The following is a 14,857-nucleotide window of genomic DNA, read 5'->3' as shown; positions in this document are numbered from 1 at the left end:
CTTACCCACGGGCTGGTTGAGGGAGCCATTCTTGGTCTCCTTTAGCCCTGTATAGGTCAGAGCACTCACACTACTGTCTGGTTTGTGGCTGGGTTTGTTTCCATCACAACGGATAAAGGAGAGTTGCAGCAAAAAGTTGAGTGAGGAGGTGGTGGGCATGTAGGGGACAGGGATATCAGCAACGCCCTGGGTGATTACAAAGAGGCAGGACCACCTCCCAAGTGCTGGCTTAGGTGCGTGCTCCCCTAAGGAGGGGCTCAGGAGGTGAAACTGCCAAGGGGCAGTAATTCTTATGTGGAGATTTCAGGAGCACACGCTTACAGCATAGCACACATGGGCGCAATGCACCCAACACACAGCTGCAGCATCACAGGCATGCACCTCACGCTTGCAGCACAGCACACGCTCTCCAGCTAACACACGGACAGCATAGCACATGTTCACCTGCCCTCTGATCTGGTCTGGCTGTTTGCACTGTTTTTTCAGCACCCCTGCGCCCTGCAGTCATGGAGGAAAAGCAAAAGGAAGGCTGAGGCCCTTTCCCATCACGTGCTGAGGGTCTTGGTTTTACACTGCTCTAGTCCTTCCAAAAGGCACTAAGCTCTGGGCCTGCTCAGAGCTTGCCAGAATAACCCTGATGGTTTGAGGGCTTTTTTTTTTCATTTTTCTCCTCTTTCTTGATTCAGTGCTACCCAGTGAGGCTGGACTGGGGACCTGCAGCACTGAATAATTCAAAGACATGGCCACAGCCACACTGTGGCACCCAGTATGTGGCATGGGACGTTACCACCAACTCATCCTCAACAGCAGCTGGTCAAGAATTCCCCCTGATGTTTCAGGATGTTGCTAGCTGACCTGCAGGGACACAACTCTCCTCTGCCACTGGAGGAACCACCAGGATGGGTCAATGCACCATCAGGGCATGGAACCACTGTCAAGTTTCTGCTCCAGCACCAGTCGTGTTGGGAAACCCCTAGCAGTTTAGCTACAAGATCAGTGAAGGCACTTGCTGGTGAGGGGCAAATTTATAGGCAATGACAGGCTGTGAATCACAGGAAAACCAGCAGGAAGCAGATGCTCAAAACTTTTTGTCCATTAGGCTCCCAGCCCAATGCACCTCTCCCCACATTACAGTCTATTTTGGGAGCATTAACACTGGGCAGAATTCCAAACTTCGCATGGGACTTGTTCTGCTCTTGCCATGAAAATCAGTGGCCGTTTTCCTACGCTGGGAGCCCCCTGCCATGAGCAGCTCTGAAAACTGAATAGCTGCTGGGCAGGGAAAGTAAGCCCCCTTTTTTTTCTTTTTTGGTGGGGGGGTGAGCTGGTGCCACATCAGATGAGTGCCAAAGAAAACCAACCCACCAGCTCCCAGCCACGGCAGCATGTCCGTGCTTTCAGGGTGGCTGGGAGGTGCAGCCCTCCCTTGCTTGGCCCAGTTCTGCACCCTGCATTTCCCGGCTCCAGCCCAGCTCTGCACTTTGCCAGGAAGTTGGGGAGCACCCCTGTCCAGGTACACAAACACCCCTGGGTGCTGCAACTCCCCCGCCAGCTCAAAGGCACTGCCAGCCAGCACTAGATGTTATACATTCAAATCTGTCCTTCTGTAGGATTTTACCTGTATTTTAACCACCCCTGCCTAAGCTGTGAGCTGGTTTTTTGTGCCACTCTCCAGCAAACTGAGCGGTTCTGCTGAATACACTCTCTGGAGCAGCTATAAATGATTGCACCCCACTAGTCCACATTGGGATACTGATGAAAAGCAGACCTTCACAGGGGGTTGGACTTCCCAGCCCTCTCCCTCTGCCTCGTTTTTGTGCACAGACTCAAACCACCTTTGCTTTTGGCTCCTGTGCTAAGATGAAATTAGCTATTGTCCACAGGCATGGTAAAAATTGTCTTACCTTTCAGGCTGTCTGGCATAAACCAGACATGAATCTTCCCTTTCAGAAGTGTTTCAGAGCAGGTTTTCAGCTCCGGTGTAATTCAGCCCTGGGAGCTCATAAAAGGCATGTCTATGCTTTCATTGAAGCACTAATTGCTTCCACATTACAACCTCCTGCATGCTGAGGTTTAGCATCTGTCAGGAGCACACATTTTTGTTCCCAGCTGGGGCTGTTGCTGGCTGGCTGCTGCTGTCATGGCACAGAAGCTTTTGCAAAAGCCCTTCAACATCTGCACAACTCAAGCCCCCACGCTGCCCCAGCACTCTGCTTGCCCATCTGGGTTGGACACAAAAGGATGCTGGGCTCACAGGAATCATGCCCACCCCCTCCCCACACATCTCCATGTTGGCAGCAAGCCTTTTCTCCGGGGTGCACCTCTGGCACCCCCTGAACCCACCCTCAGCCCACCCATCCTTGTGAAAATGCTTTTTTAAAATTATTATTTAAATACCAGGTGTTTGGCTACACCAATCGCTTGCCGTGGCTGCAATTTTTCACGTCCAGCCCCTGGACTGAGTGAGGACCACCGCTGTAACAGAGGCAGGTCTTTCTGCATGCAGAGCTCTTTGCCTTTCATGTTGTGTCTTTCCCAGACTTACCATGGCAGAGGAATGCTAGTTTGAACAGACTGCAGCCAGACCTTTTTCCTGCCTCCCACTTTAGCTGAGAGCACTGTGCCTTTTTCCATGCCTGCTTTCCCAGGGCTGCTCTGCATAACCCCCCCAAATGAGGTGGTGCAAGCCGAAGAGGTGCTTTCCACTGTCTTCTCCCACACACCCTGTTAAGTATGTTACTGACACAGGACAGGTTCTCCTGAAGGCACAAAACATTGTGTATCTCTGTGACAGCATGAGCAAAAACTGATGCCTGTGGTAAGCTCTGGCTGGAAATGTCACTGTAGGCAGCAAGATGCAGCTGGGTTTCTGCAAGTTGGCCCTGCTGGAATGTCTAAATGTAGCTGCAATGCTGGCCAGTGAAGAGGCAGCTTTAAGCATCATCTAAAGTAGCTTCTCCAGCCCAGGCTGTAGACCCACAGAGGAGCACACAGAGGCAGTGGTGGGAGGGGGAGCCCAAATAATGCCCTGCCAGGCTACTCCCATGCCCATCATTGGGGCCATCAGCCCATCAAAGGCCCATCTGCACAAGCCTAGAGCTGCACAGGGACACAATGGCAGACAAGAACCCAGCCGAAGGACTCCTGAGGAATGAACACCCTGGCTGGGTCCCTTTCAGAGCTGCAGCACCGGCAGCCCCTCTGTCCAGGAGCAAAACCCATCATTTCAAGTCCTTGTTTTGGGGGGGTTCTCATTAATGTTTACAAACACCTGAAAGGAGGGTGCAGAGAGGATGGAGCCAGGCCCTTTTCAGTGGTGTCCAGTGACAGGACCAGAGGTGATGGGCACAAACTGAAACACAGGAGGTTCCCTCAGCATCAGGAAACACTTTTTTACTGTAAAGGTGACCAAGCACTGGCACAGTTGTTGCACAGGGCAGTTGTGGAGTCACCAGCCTTACAGATCTTAAAAAAAACCACCTAGACGCAGTCCTGGGCAGCCTACTCTGGATTGCCCTGCTTGAGCAGGGGGGTTGGACCAGAGGACTTCCAGAGGTCCCTTCATCCTCAACCATGCTGAGTCTGTGTGTCACAGAGCTCTCCAGGTCACCATTTGGGCTAAGGAGGGATTGCTGTCTAGTGGTGCAGGGGAATAACATTTCAGGATTGCACAGGATTTACTATGGATGTCAGAGGAGGAATCAAAGGTGGGAAAAGGGAGGGACTTAGGTGATTTGGGGAACAAGAGTGGGAAAAAAGGGGTAAGGGGATAAAGAGGGCTACTTGGGTCTAAATAGTTGGCTAGTGGGTACACTTGTCTGGCCATGCCCTGCACCTGCACAGCACAATCTGTCTTGTGTCCTTACTAAATTCCTTTCAACTTTCTTAGGTGAGGGCTTTGTATTCTGTGCCCATGCGTGCACCCTGGGATGCAAGGGCAGCAACCGGAGTCTGACTATGGGTTAAAGCTGTGTGTCCGTGGTGCCGCAACTGATGTGGGGAGGGGGGTGCCATTGCTAGTGAAGATCAAGCTGGACTAGCTGCAGAACAGGTGAAGTGCCCTGGGAGAAAAAGGGGTGTGGGGCTCTCTCAGGGCCAGCTCAGGGTGTCAGAGTAACTGGATGGCTCTAGGAGTACCAACAGCTGTAATGTTCATATTAAGTGTTGTGTGTCCGCCTGTGATCTGCACAGCCAGACATGTACGTATGCAGTGTGTATGTGTGCTCTGTGCCAACTGGGAATGCACCTTCAGCCTCACTTGTGGCTGGACCTGGCAGGGTGGAGCCGGAGCAGCGTCACCTCTTTGGCTGTCAGATCTGGCATGATACACTTTCCTCTAACACTGGCCTTCTTGCTGGAGCTTTTCTGTAGTTAGCAGGATGCTTATGCCCACACAAGAGCGCTTCATCAGTGATTTGAAAAGGATACAAAGAAATAAGTGTCTTTGAAAAGTTTTATTCTACACCCTCAGTTTCAGAAACTTTTACACAGACAGAAACCAAACCAAGGTTGCAAAACCAAACCAGCGAGTTGCAAAAGCTTCTTCTTCAGGCATATGAGCAGCTGACTTATTAATTTACCTTTCCTGTGTCCAAAAGCAGGGCGTTGCACTCCCTCATCTCCCCCAGATGTTGAAGGACCGAAAGGACCTGATTTTTGGTCAATATTGCTAAATTACTATCAGCCACTAGGAGGGGGTCATACTCATGCTGGACCATTCCTCGCTCCTCCCCACCCCCTCCACCTCTAGAAACACCATAAAGCCTCCCAGAACAGGGTGACGGTTTTTGACCTGTGGAAGCGTGTCTGCAAGAGAAGACCTACCCTATGAGCAGCAAAGCCAGCCCAGGGCAGGCAGGTTAGTTTCCACCCTGTATTCCAAGAAGGGACAGGTAAAGGGATTTGCTCATAGATACTGGCAGGTCCCAGGGAGAAGATGTTTCACCTTGCATAGGGAGGTACCAGCCTTTCAAAATGGCTGCAGTTCAGTAGCTGGATCAGGCATGGACTTGTGGAATCCTGAATCAGGCTCTTTACTCCCCACTAGGTCTGCTTTCAAAAAACGTGCAGGTCTACCTTTAAAAAGAAGTCCAAGCTCTCCTGAATATCAATAAGCAATGAGGTTCCCCAGAGGCTGTTCTGTCTTCTACCTTGCTCAGATGATGAGAAGTGCTATTTCCTCCCTGTGGTTTTCAGGTTTTCCACCAGGGAAGGAGGCTTTTTGGTCCTGTAAGCAGCACTGCCTGCAATCCGGGCCCCTCTGACGGTACTGATGTACGGCAGAAGGGGAGGCTCCCGTACCACCAATGCGGTGCCCCTGGGTGTATAGGCTCGGAGCAGCAGTTTCTCTTCCGCATGAGCTGTCACTGCCACCCAGCCTGCAGAGCCAAAAAAATACAGTCAGTCAGCGAGATGAGTGACTAATATCAGAACAAGGATTTTAAAGCAAACTCAGTGCCTCCTGTGTTGGCTAAGAACCTGAGCCACGCAGGTGTGATTTCGTTGAGAAATCAAGCTCAAGGGGAATATCCAGTGCTTCCAAAACAGAAGGCAGCATTTAAAGCCACATCTTACTCTCCCCAGACACAGCTCTTTCCTGGTGAATTTAAAGGGGATAGTGGGAAATACCAAAAACACAATAATAAAGTTTTCCAGTCCATGGCCCTTTCCCTCTCACCTGGGCAGTGCCATAGCCATTCTTGATGCTGTGGAACTTGTACAGCAGCCAGCACATAAAGTATTCCAGTGTGGCCAGCTTGTACAAGCATGGTGGTCAATCTCCTTTCTTGGAGGTTGCCAAGCCTCAGCTGGACAAAGTCATGGCTGCCCTGATTTTGTCTTGGTGACAGTCCTGCTCTGAGCAGGAAACAGGGTGTCATCCCTTCAGAGGCCTCTTCCCATCAATGTTTCTAGAATGCAGACTCTGAAAAGCAAACTAATGAAGAAATATTAAATTACCTGCAGAGGAAAGCTTGATATCTGCGACTGCCTCAGTAGTACCAATTCCCTTCAGTGTAATGTCCTGAGGGACAAGGGGAGGGAATTCTTTCATTCGCTCTTCCCCACCCATGGGAACCTAACATCAAAACATAAAGAAAATATTTAACAGCCAAGAGATGCTTCAGCACTCCTACCTTAAACTGGCAAGCAAGGCACAAGGGGGAATAAAGATATTAGGCCATTGTTATCCAAGTAAACGCTCACTTGAATACCCTACAGGAGGTTTGCCAAGAACAGAACCAGGATCACATCCAGAGCAACCCAGTGGGAGCTCAGAGGTGAGCAAAGACGAAGTGTCCATGGCAGGACCCAGCTGGTGGCTCAAGCCAGCTGCCTTGATGCAAGTGACAGCACTTGTTCTCAATGTGTGCAGGAAGGGAGCTGCCAGGACAGGGACAGCTCACCCTGTCCCCACCAATCCACATGGGCTACACAGTATGTGGCAATACCAAGGAGAAAGTCAGACCACCAAAATATGCAGGGATGTGCAGAGGATCCAGCAGGGGAAGAATAAGAGAGGTACATTATTCAACTACAATTTGTTCTGAAACCCCAGTCTGAAGTTCGCCATGGAAAAATATCCCCATTGCTGCCTGCACTTTAAGGCTGTTCAAGAAAAGCCGAGCATCAGAGAGCACAGCACTGCAAATCTTATCAGCCTAAATGCTAGAAACAGAAGCTCTGCTGAAATGCATCATCTCAGGTGCCTCTCCCGGTATATGCTGGTTTTCCCTGTCAATCGTGCCCCAGCCAGGACAGCCTGCCTATCTGCAACCAAGAGGTCATGACAGCACCTCCTCTTACCTTTAGTAACTCTTTACCAGCATGCTTCTTGTAGATGTCGTCTGCATTACTCAGGGTAGAAATGTGGACTGGCAACAGGTTAGAAGCCACAACAGAAAACCAGGCAGGCTTTTGTCCCTGAAATAAATAACAAGAGAAGGATGTAACTTGTGATAACAGAAAAGCAGCCCTGAATTGTTCTCCTGCTCCGTTTCTTTCCTGCAGGTTGAAAACCTGTTTGACTGATGTCCCCTCTTTGTCCAAGGAGGGGTCCTTGCCTCTGTCACTGCAGAGCAGCCAGGGTTTATATAAAACAGGGGAGCTGAGCTTCCAGGAGAGAAGCACCCATGGCTTCACCATCCTGCCTCAAAGCACCCCCAATACCATATCCCCTGCCATCACATCTGCCCAGCTCAAGCAAATCATCCAAGAGAGATCTCTGCTCAAGTTTAATTCCCAAGATCAAACTCAGCGTGGTTATTTAGCACGAGATGTGATGGACATCTGTCTGGTGGTGCTTCTCCTATCACTTTCCATTTCTAACATGTATCTCTCATTGAACCATACTTGGTTCCAAGCTGCTCCCAAGCTATGCAAAGACTGAACGTGGAGCAATTTCAGCAGGCACTCTCATAACTTTTGCCCTTAAAGCAAACAAGGTTACAGAGCGGAAAGACCTCTGCAAACACTGCTAGCAGCCTGAAATAAGGAAACCCAAATGCAGCAATTCGTCCAAGTTCCTCACAGATCTAATCTGAGGCAGGGGCTTCTCTATCATGGTCTGAGCACAACTGTGTTCCTTCAAGGTCTCTGGAGGACATACATGCACAAGACTGATGCAGCCATGGGCTGAGACAGATACCAAGAGTCTCTGCAGCCCTGAATGTGCACAGCTGAGCTTGCTAGGAGCACCATTAGATGGAGAAAAGGCTTACAGCACAAAGCCTAACTACCAGCCCTACTGCCCAGCATGTGCCTCTGAGCCTGATCCTCTCTCATCAGGTGGTGGTGTGACACTTCTTTACCCTGACCTCAGGTTCCCCAGGCTGCCAACACCAGCCGCATTCTCCACAACTCCCAAGAGCAAAACTCATCCCTGAAGACAAAACCACCCCTCGGCAGCCCTGAGGCTGGACTGCCTGCCCTATCCTCTTCATCATGTGAGAGGCCTCATCCATGCTCACAGGCTGCCCTGATCTCGCAGTGTTTCTGCAGAGCGTGTTTACTGCCAGCAAGATGTCACCACCTGTATCGCTGTCCTACTTTGCCAGGGATACAAATCCAGGTGCTTTCTCAAGTCCCTGATAGAGCCCAACCAACACCCCTAGTTCTTTTCTGACAGCTTTGCCCAAGACAGTATGAATAAAGACAGGTGTTTTGTTGGTGGTTTTTTTTTTTTTTTCCTGCTGGGCTGCTCTCCTCACAGCCAGCCTTTTTTTCTGTACTGCCAAGCTGTTTTTTGGGCTGGGGCTCTGCATTCTCACTTAACTATTCTTAACTATGATGGAGCTCCCCTGCGACATTGGTACACTATCACTTACAGAATCCTGTTCCCTTCACCTTTCTGGTTTTCTTCCAGCAGGTCAGCAGTGTCCTCAAAGTACCAATTCAATGTTTCTATAGTGACCCTGGAAAGCTGACTGAAGCAAAGTAATAGCCATACACACGTACCCTTCCCAAAATGGGGGAAACTACTGAGAAAGGCATTATCATGAGTGCAAGACCCATATCTGGAAGAAACCACCCATTCCAGAGGAAGCATAATGGGAAGTCAGCTCCAAACAACTCCATAAAGGTGTATGGCATGAGATTTCTAATACATAGAAGAAACTGAAAGGGTGGGGGCACACAGCGCTTTTGAAAAATATTTTTACAAAAACTAAAATACATGCACATTTAATTGCTTCCTTGGGCAAATTCTTCAGAGAGGTCTATCTCAGGAAAGAAATATACCCATGCTTTTCTCTCTTGGCAGACAGCTTTCATGAAACACAAATGAGGAAACCCACCTACTTTCCCAGTTAATTCTGGCACTCTCTTCCTTCCCTCTCTCCCTGCCGTGTGCCGTAGTATGTTATGGGAATCGCATCAACCTGAAGGTGTCTGTCATCATTCAAAAGCAGTTACCATTATAAAATATAAAATATTACACACTGGTAACAAGTGTCAAACCCTTCAGCTGCAATTCCCCATCCCAAGGCATTTTGACTTTATGCAGTGCTTTATTAACAGATTCATCATCTCAAAAGCAGCAAAGAAAAGGGTCCAAGAAAGCTAACCAGAAGGCCTTTTATCGTCTGGTACTATAATAAGAGGTGAAGCAGCTGCTCACAAAATCCTTTTTTCCCTTACCTGTAAGTAGTCCACACGTCCCAAGGCTGCTAAAAACAAGACCATGCCTGGCTTGAGAATGAAGGTCCGTGGAATGATGGCATGTGTTGGCAAAACCAGCTTTACTTCTTTCTCTGTCAGGACATTTAAAACCTGCAAAATAAATGGCACTGCCATAATCCATTCCAGATGTTTCAATGGGGACAATGAAATTAATATTCGTATTATGTTGCTAACGGAAAAAGATCAAGTAGAGCAGTGTGATAGAGCAGATAGTTCAATTCTTGTCCACCCAGTAACTGAGAAACAGAAGGAGGTAGGAATGTCACCTATCTCATGGCAGTGCAGGGTCCATAGCAAAGTAGAACAGCTACCAGCAGCCTGTTGGACCATGGATTTGGAAGTCCTGGGTCTGGCTGGAACAAGATCACACGAGATTTACTGTGCTTTAGCATGCGTGCAGCCACGGGCAGAACCGGAGACCACCTTTGGCTGTGATGTTGGAGTTACTCCACTTAGGCAGTGGTGCAAAGTGCCGGATCAATACTAGCAGCAAAGTTAGCCTCAAATATCTCGCTCAGAGGCAAGTACAGGATCAGGCTGTGAAACAACTAAATCTGCAGGATGACCAGCCTGCCACACAGAGTGGATCCCTACCCTGGGCACCATGAAAGAAGCTCTCCCATCTGTGAGGGCTCCCAAATGCTCCTGCTGCTTGTATTTTTCTCTTCCCTTACATCTCCTGGCTTGACTGGCTCATCTGTTTAGGCGCTAACTTGTTTCAGCTAAATGATCCACTCCAAAGTCTACTGAAAAGCCAGCAACTTAACCAGCAGTGCTGCAGCCACAGCGGTTTGACAGCTTCCTAAAGAAGCACAGTTTAAACCCAGCTATGAAACAGTGCCCAGGCACAGAAATTCAGGAAGCAGTGCCTTGAAGGAAATAACTAGTCTCCAGGTTGATGGTGTCTCTTTCTTAAACACAGGGAACTGACAGCAGAAATGCTTTCAGCTGTGCACCCCTTGAGTGCCACAGTCCTGCAAATACAAGCTTGTAGCAGTCTGGCCATGAGAATTAATCATTCATTAATCCCTAGGACCCAAGAGAATGGCAGGAAGATGTGCCAGGGGAGGTTTAGGTTGGATATTAGGAAAAGGTTCTTCACCCAGAGGGTGGTGGAGCACTGGAACAGGCTCCCCAGGGAGACAGTCATGGTGCTAAGCCTGACGATATTTAAGAAGCACTTGGACGATGCCCTCAGACACATGATGTGAATTTTGGGGTGGTCCTGTGCAGGGACAGGAGTTGAACTCAAGGATCCTTGTGGGTCCCTTCCAACTCAGGACATTCTATGATTAACTTCAGTAGGCATTAAGAGACCACACTAACAAGGATTGTGGTGCAGCCAGAACCCCAAATACTCTTCCTATGTTCACAAGCAGACAGTCTATAGCTTGAGAGTCAGGTCAGCCTTCAACACTGATTCTAAAAGACCAGGAGGCTTTGGCCTGCCAGCTACAGGTTTTCTGATGTGTTTGGCAATGCTTAAACCAAGATTTGAGAGTCATCAGTTATCCCTTTTCCATGCTTTCCAGAAGTTTGGCTTTGGAAGGAGTAATGAGGAAACAGCTAAAAACAAACCTCTAAGGAGTAAGGACAGAAATGTAATTCCATCATATGCTAGCAGTCACCTTCCCTCCCTCTTCTTCCAAAATATAAAACAAAACCCAAATCTGCTCGTAACTAGAAATCTCCCCTGACAAAATCTGCCACATAGACCACCTACTTGTCCTCCAGCCAGGACAAACACTGACTACAGAAACAAAATGTGAGCTGAAACTTGGCACGTAGCTCTCCAAAGGCACAGCAAGGATAATCAAAATCAGAAATGGCAGCAAGCATTTCCGGATGCAGGAAAGCCCGCTTGTTTTCCACACTTATCTGGCTCCAAAAGAGTGGAAGAACATATCTGACCTCCAGTTACCAAACCAGGTCTCTAAGCCAATAACTGTCTTTACACTGGACACTAACCAGCTACTAGAGAGCAAAGTGCCACAGTACAATGGGTTACAATCCGGCAAACATATCTACTAGAAAACCAGTAGTGTTCTAGTGTTCATGAAAGCAGCATCTGCACTTGAGCTGTGCAGTCTCAGTACAGTTCTTGCACTTCCTTCAGAACTTTCCTATCTCCTTGTACTTTTTCACCTTGCCAAAGAGATGACCTCTCTGCACGGATATCGAAGCGATGAAAAATCAAAACATGACTTTTTTGGATGCGTGCACTACACCAGCACTGGCTTCAGAGCCATTGCTCTACTGAAACATTGAAGCAGGCCTGACGTATTGGAGCTATTAACAGGAACACTGCAAACCCTGTTAGCTTCAGGAGAATGCTTTCTCAAAGATTTGGTTCAGTCACACAACACTGATTATCTTCCTAAGCTCTACCTTTTTCAGTAGGCTGGCACAGCTAAAAAAGTGCAGACTTCTTTGGGTGATGCTGGTATGAACTTGCTTATAGCACTACTGCTTACTTCCCTTCATTAAGATGTCAAGAAAGTTTGCTGACAGAGTCTCACAGTTTCTTCCTTTGCAAAGTTTGCAGTATGCACTATTCAGAAATGCAACAGCGTTAACACAATGAACCCTTCCCACGTAAATACAAACCATATTTTAACACAATTGCCCAAACCAAAAGAATCCTAACCCCAGGACTGCAGCAGAAGTACTCTCCCACAGGCACAGCTAAGGCAGAACAGTCCTCCCAAGCCCTGACCTCCCAAAACACAGCACCACAGAATACCTACACAATCTTCCTTTACGACCCCTGGAGTGTCATAACACCAGCGAGCATCCTTCACTTCGTTGTAGGTGAACTCTTCCCTTTCCTCATGCTTCCTAGGGGAATGCTTGGGATCTTCATCTATGCTGTACGAGAGCATGTCGGGGTCAAACTCAACCATAGGGTTAGACTTCTGCCGTTGAAATGTTCTTCCCACTCTTCCTGGATTAAAATGAAAGGTTTCCTGGTAATTTTATTAACTTGCCTTTTCTTCAGTTGGACATCTGTCCCTTCGCTTGCTTAAAAGAGATGCATGTTGGTAATATTAAAGTGATAAAGATGCTGTGTGGCTAGAAATTTGTATGTTCAAAAGCCAAGATACCAAGAAATTCCTTCTACAATTCTTGCTCTCCTCAAGCCCAAAAACCTTAGCAGGGACCAGATCACAGATACCCCATTATTCTCATTTTAGAGAAAAGCAGGCTGCCTTCTTTTTTCAGTGCCTTAGGCTGTCAAACACAGAACTATTTGAAAATCAGAGCTGTCTTCTGGCACCCCCCTCTTGTGGATATGTACTAAAGTGACACACAACCACTGTGGCCTGCAGCCAAAATGGGATTATTTAAAAACAAAACTTGTTTCTTCCTTTGGGAATAAGAGATGGCCTACATTGCAACATCAGTGGAAACTACTAAGTTACCTGAACACGGTGCACTGCACAGAGGAAACGTCTACGATCCTACTACAAGAGCTGAAAAATAAGTACTCGAGAGAAATACAAATGATGCTACTTACAGAGGAGCTAGAGTTCTTGCACCCATTGCTCAGGGAACAAAACCAGGCCAAAATAACTCAAATATGAGTTTGGCAATTTTTTATTACTACTACAGATAGCAAGTTTGCCCCATAATTAAATGTAAATTAGTTCTTTTAGAGTAGGAAGAAATTACATGCCAAAACCAGCGGGATTCTACAGCAAATTAAGGGGTTAACAGTCCTTTGTGTAACGCAGTATTTTCAGAGGGGCAATACCTTTACTCAGGCAATACTCACCCACTAAGTAACCCTGCTTTTTAAGGCGATTAAGGTGCTTTTTTTCTTCACTGCTTAGCTGATCTTCTGTTTTTGCTGCCTCCTCTTTCAGCCTCTCCTGCCTTCGGAATATCCTGTCACACGTAGGGTTAATAACTGGAAATTTCAACAGGTTCAGTGTTGTTCCTGGAAAAAACAGAAGGCATATTTGGGCTTCTGACAACACGGCACATTTAAGCTCTGAGGAACAAGAAAAAAAAGTCTCTCCAACTTTTGGGTGAAACCCAGTAACACAAAGTTGGAGATGGAACTATAGCTGCTCCCATGAAGTACTAGCCTCCTCAGCCAGGGTGGTGGAAATGAGGCATGCATCCACTTCAGATTTACTCTCCCCCATGGTTTGATGAAATGGGTCTCAAAGCCAAGCAGTGCCAAGACTGACTTAATACACCCCAGGCAAGTCCCATCTCCAGGCAGCTTAGTTTGTCCTACAATTGTTTGACAGGTGCAAACCAGTCCACCTCCCGGTCCATCTCTAGACTGGAGGACACCCCTCATTGAGAGGGAGACTGCAAGGCACGCAGGTCAGGTGTTGTTCCCACTGGCAGGGGAGGACATGGGCTGGCTCTGGTTTACCGTCCCCCCCCTTAGCGCTCCAAGACGCATAGCACCCTCAGTGCACACCTCCCACCCTTGCCGCCCTCAGTAAGGTGATGATTCAAAGCAGGGTGCAGCACTGGAGCTCACTGCACACAATGGCACTGCTTTGGGCACCTGTTCGGTGATGGGTCCCCCCACCCCAGGGGTGGCCGAGGGTGGCCTCACAGGAGGCCTGTAGCTAGTTGGCCTCCAAGTGCCCAACACCACTGCGGGAAGAACAGCACCCCTGACCTGGCCAGGGGGAGACGGTGGCCCTATCGACGGCGTCAGGGGCACGGGACTTGCAGTAGTCGGAGTACAGCAGGGCATTGAAGAGCGTCGACTTGCCGGAGTTGGTGGCACCCAGCAGGTAGACGTCGCCAGCACACTTCCAGGAGTGCTGCAGCCTGTTGACCAGCCCCTCCAGGCCAAAGCCCGTCTTGGCACTCACCAGACGGACATCCACCAGCGGGGCTCCGTGCAGGCCGGCCTGGGTGCAGGCTGCCGCCACCCGCTGCCGCAGCCGCCCCAGGTGCCCGGAGGAGTCGGCGGGCAGCAGGTCCACCTTGTTGCCCACCACCAGTAGGCCGGCGATGGGGACGTCGGGGGCCAGCAGTGCTGGCAGCTGGGGCAGCACCGGGTCGGGTAGCTCCAGCACGTCGAGGATGTAGAGGAGGAGCGGGCCGCGGCCGTGGCGGGGCGGGCGGCGCAGGGCGGCGCTCAACACCTGGCGGTGCTGCTCGGGCGGCAGCCGCAGCCGCAGGGCCCGGCCGTGGTGGGCCAACAGCCAGCAGCGCTGGCACACGACACCCCCCAGCCCCGCCGCGCCGTCCACGCCCTCTGACAGGCTCTGGTACTTCTCCGCCGGAATAAAGCCCGGCGCCGCGCTGTCGCGACAGTGTAGCTCGGCCCCACAGCCCGAGCAGCTCACGCCGCTTGGCGGCACAGAGGGGTCGGACTGACCCGGCGGGACCCACTCCCGGCGCGGCTCCCGCTGCCGCCGAGGCGCTGCTACCGCCACCGCTGCCGCCGTTACTGCTGCCTCTGCTCCTGCTGCCGCCGCCGCCTCGCTCAGCTCCGGCTCATACTCGGGAAAAACAAAGGGCTCATCCTCATCGTCGGCTGCCGCCGCCCCGCGCCGCCGCAGCGGGACCCAGGGCCGGGCGCGGACCAGGCGGGCCACGAGCGGCATGGCCAGGCGCTGCATAGCAGGGCCGGTACCACCGCCACCGGCGCGGGCGGGAAGTAGGGGGGCGGGGCTTAACAGCAGCGCATGCGCGCTACCCC

At 50.0% G+C, this 14,857-nt stretch overlaps 1 protein-coding gene across 1 annotated transcript; it reads right to left on the bottom strand.

Annotated features, from left to right (window-relative positions):
- Window positions 1-4,435: 4,435 nt before the first annotated feature.
- NOA1 (nitric oxide associated 1) lies at window positions 4,436-14,832 on the bottom strand. The gene is made up of 7 exons (XM_075090874.1): window positions 13,823-14,832; window positions 12,953-13,117; window positions 11,925-12,121; window positions 9,136-9,267; window positions 6,805-6,921; window positions 5,959-6,076; window positions 4,436-5,378 (listed from the first exon to the last, which is right to left on the bottom strand). Exons 1-7 carry the CDS (start codon window positions 14,775-14,777, stop codon window positions 5,173-5,175), a joined length of 1,890 nt encoding a protein of 629 aa, XP_074946975.1. The 5' UTR covers window positions 14,778-14,832; the 3' UTR covers window positions 4,436-5,172.
- Window positions 14,833-14,857: the final 25 nt, after the last annotated feature.

The sequence above is a fragment of the Phalacrocorax aristotelis genome, chromosome 4 (assembly GCF_949628215.1).
Source record: "Phalacrocorax aristotelis chromosome 4, bGulAri2.1, whole genome shotgun sequence".
Taxonomy (NCBI): domain Eukaryota; kingdom Metazoa; phylum Chordata; class Aves; order Suliformes; family Phalacrocoracidae; genus Phalacrocorax; species Phalacrocorax aristotelis.
This window is presented reverse-complemented; position numbering and strand designations above follow the sequence as displayed.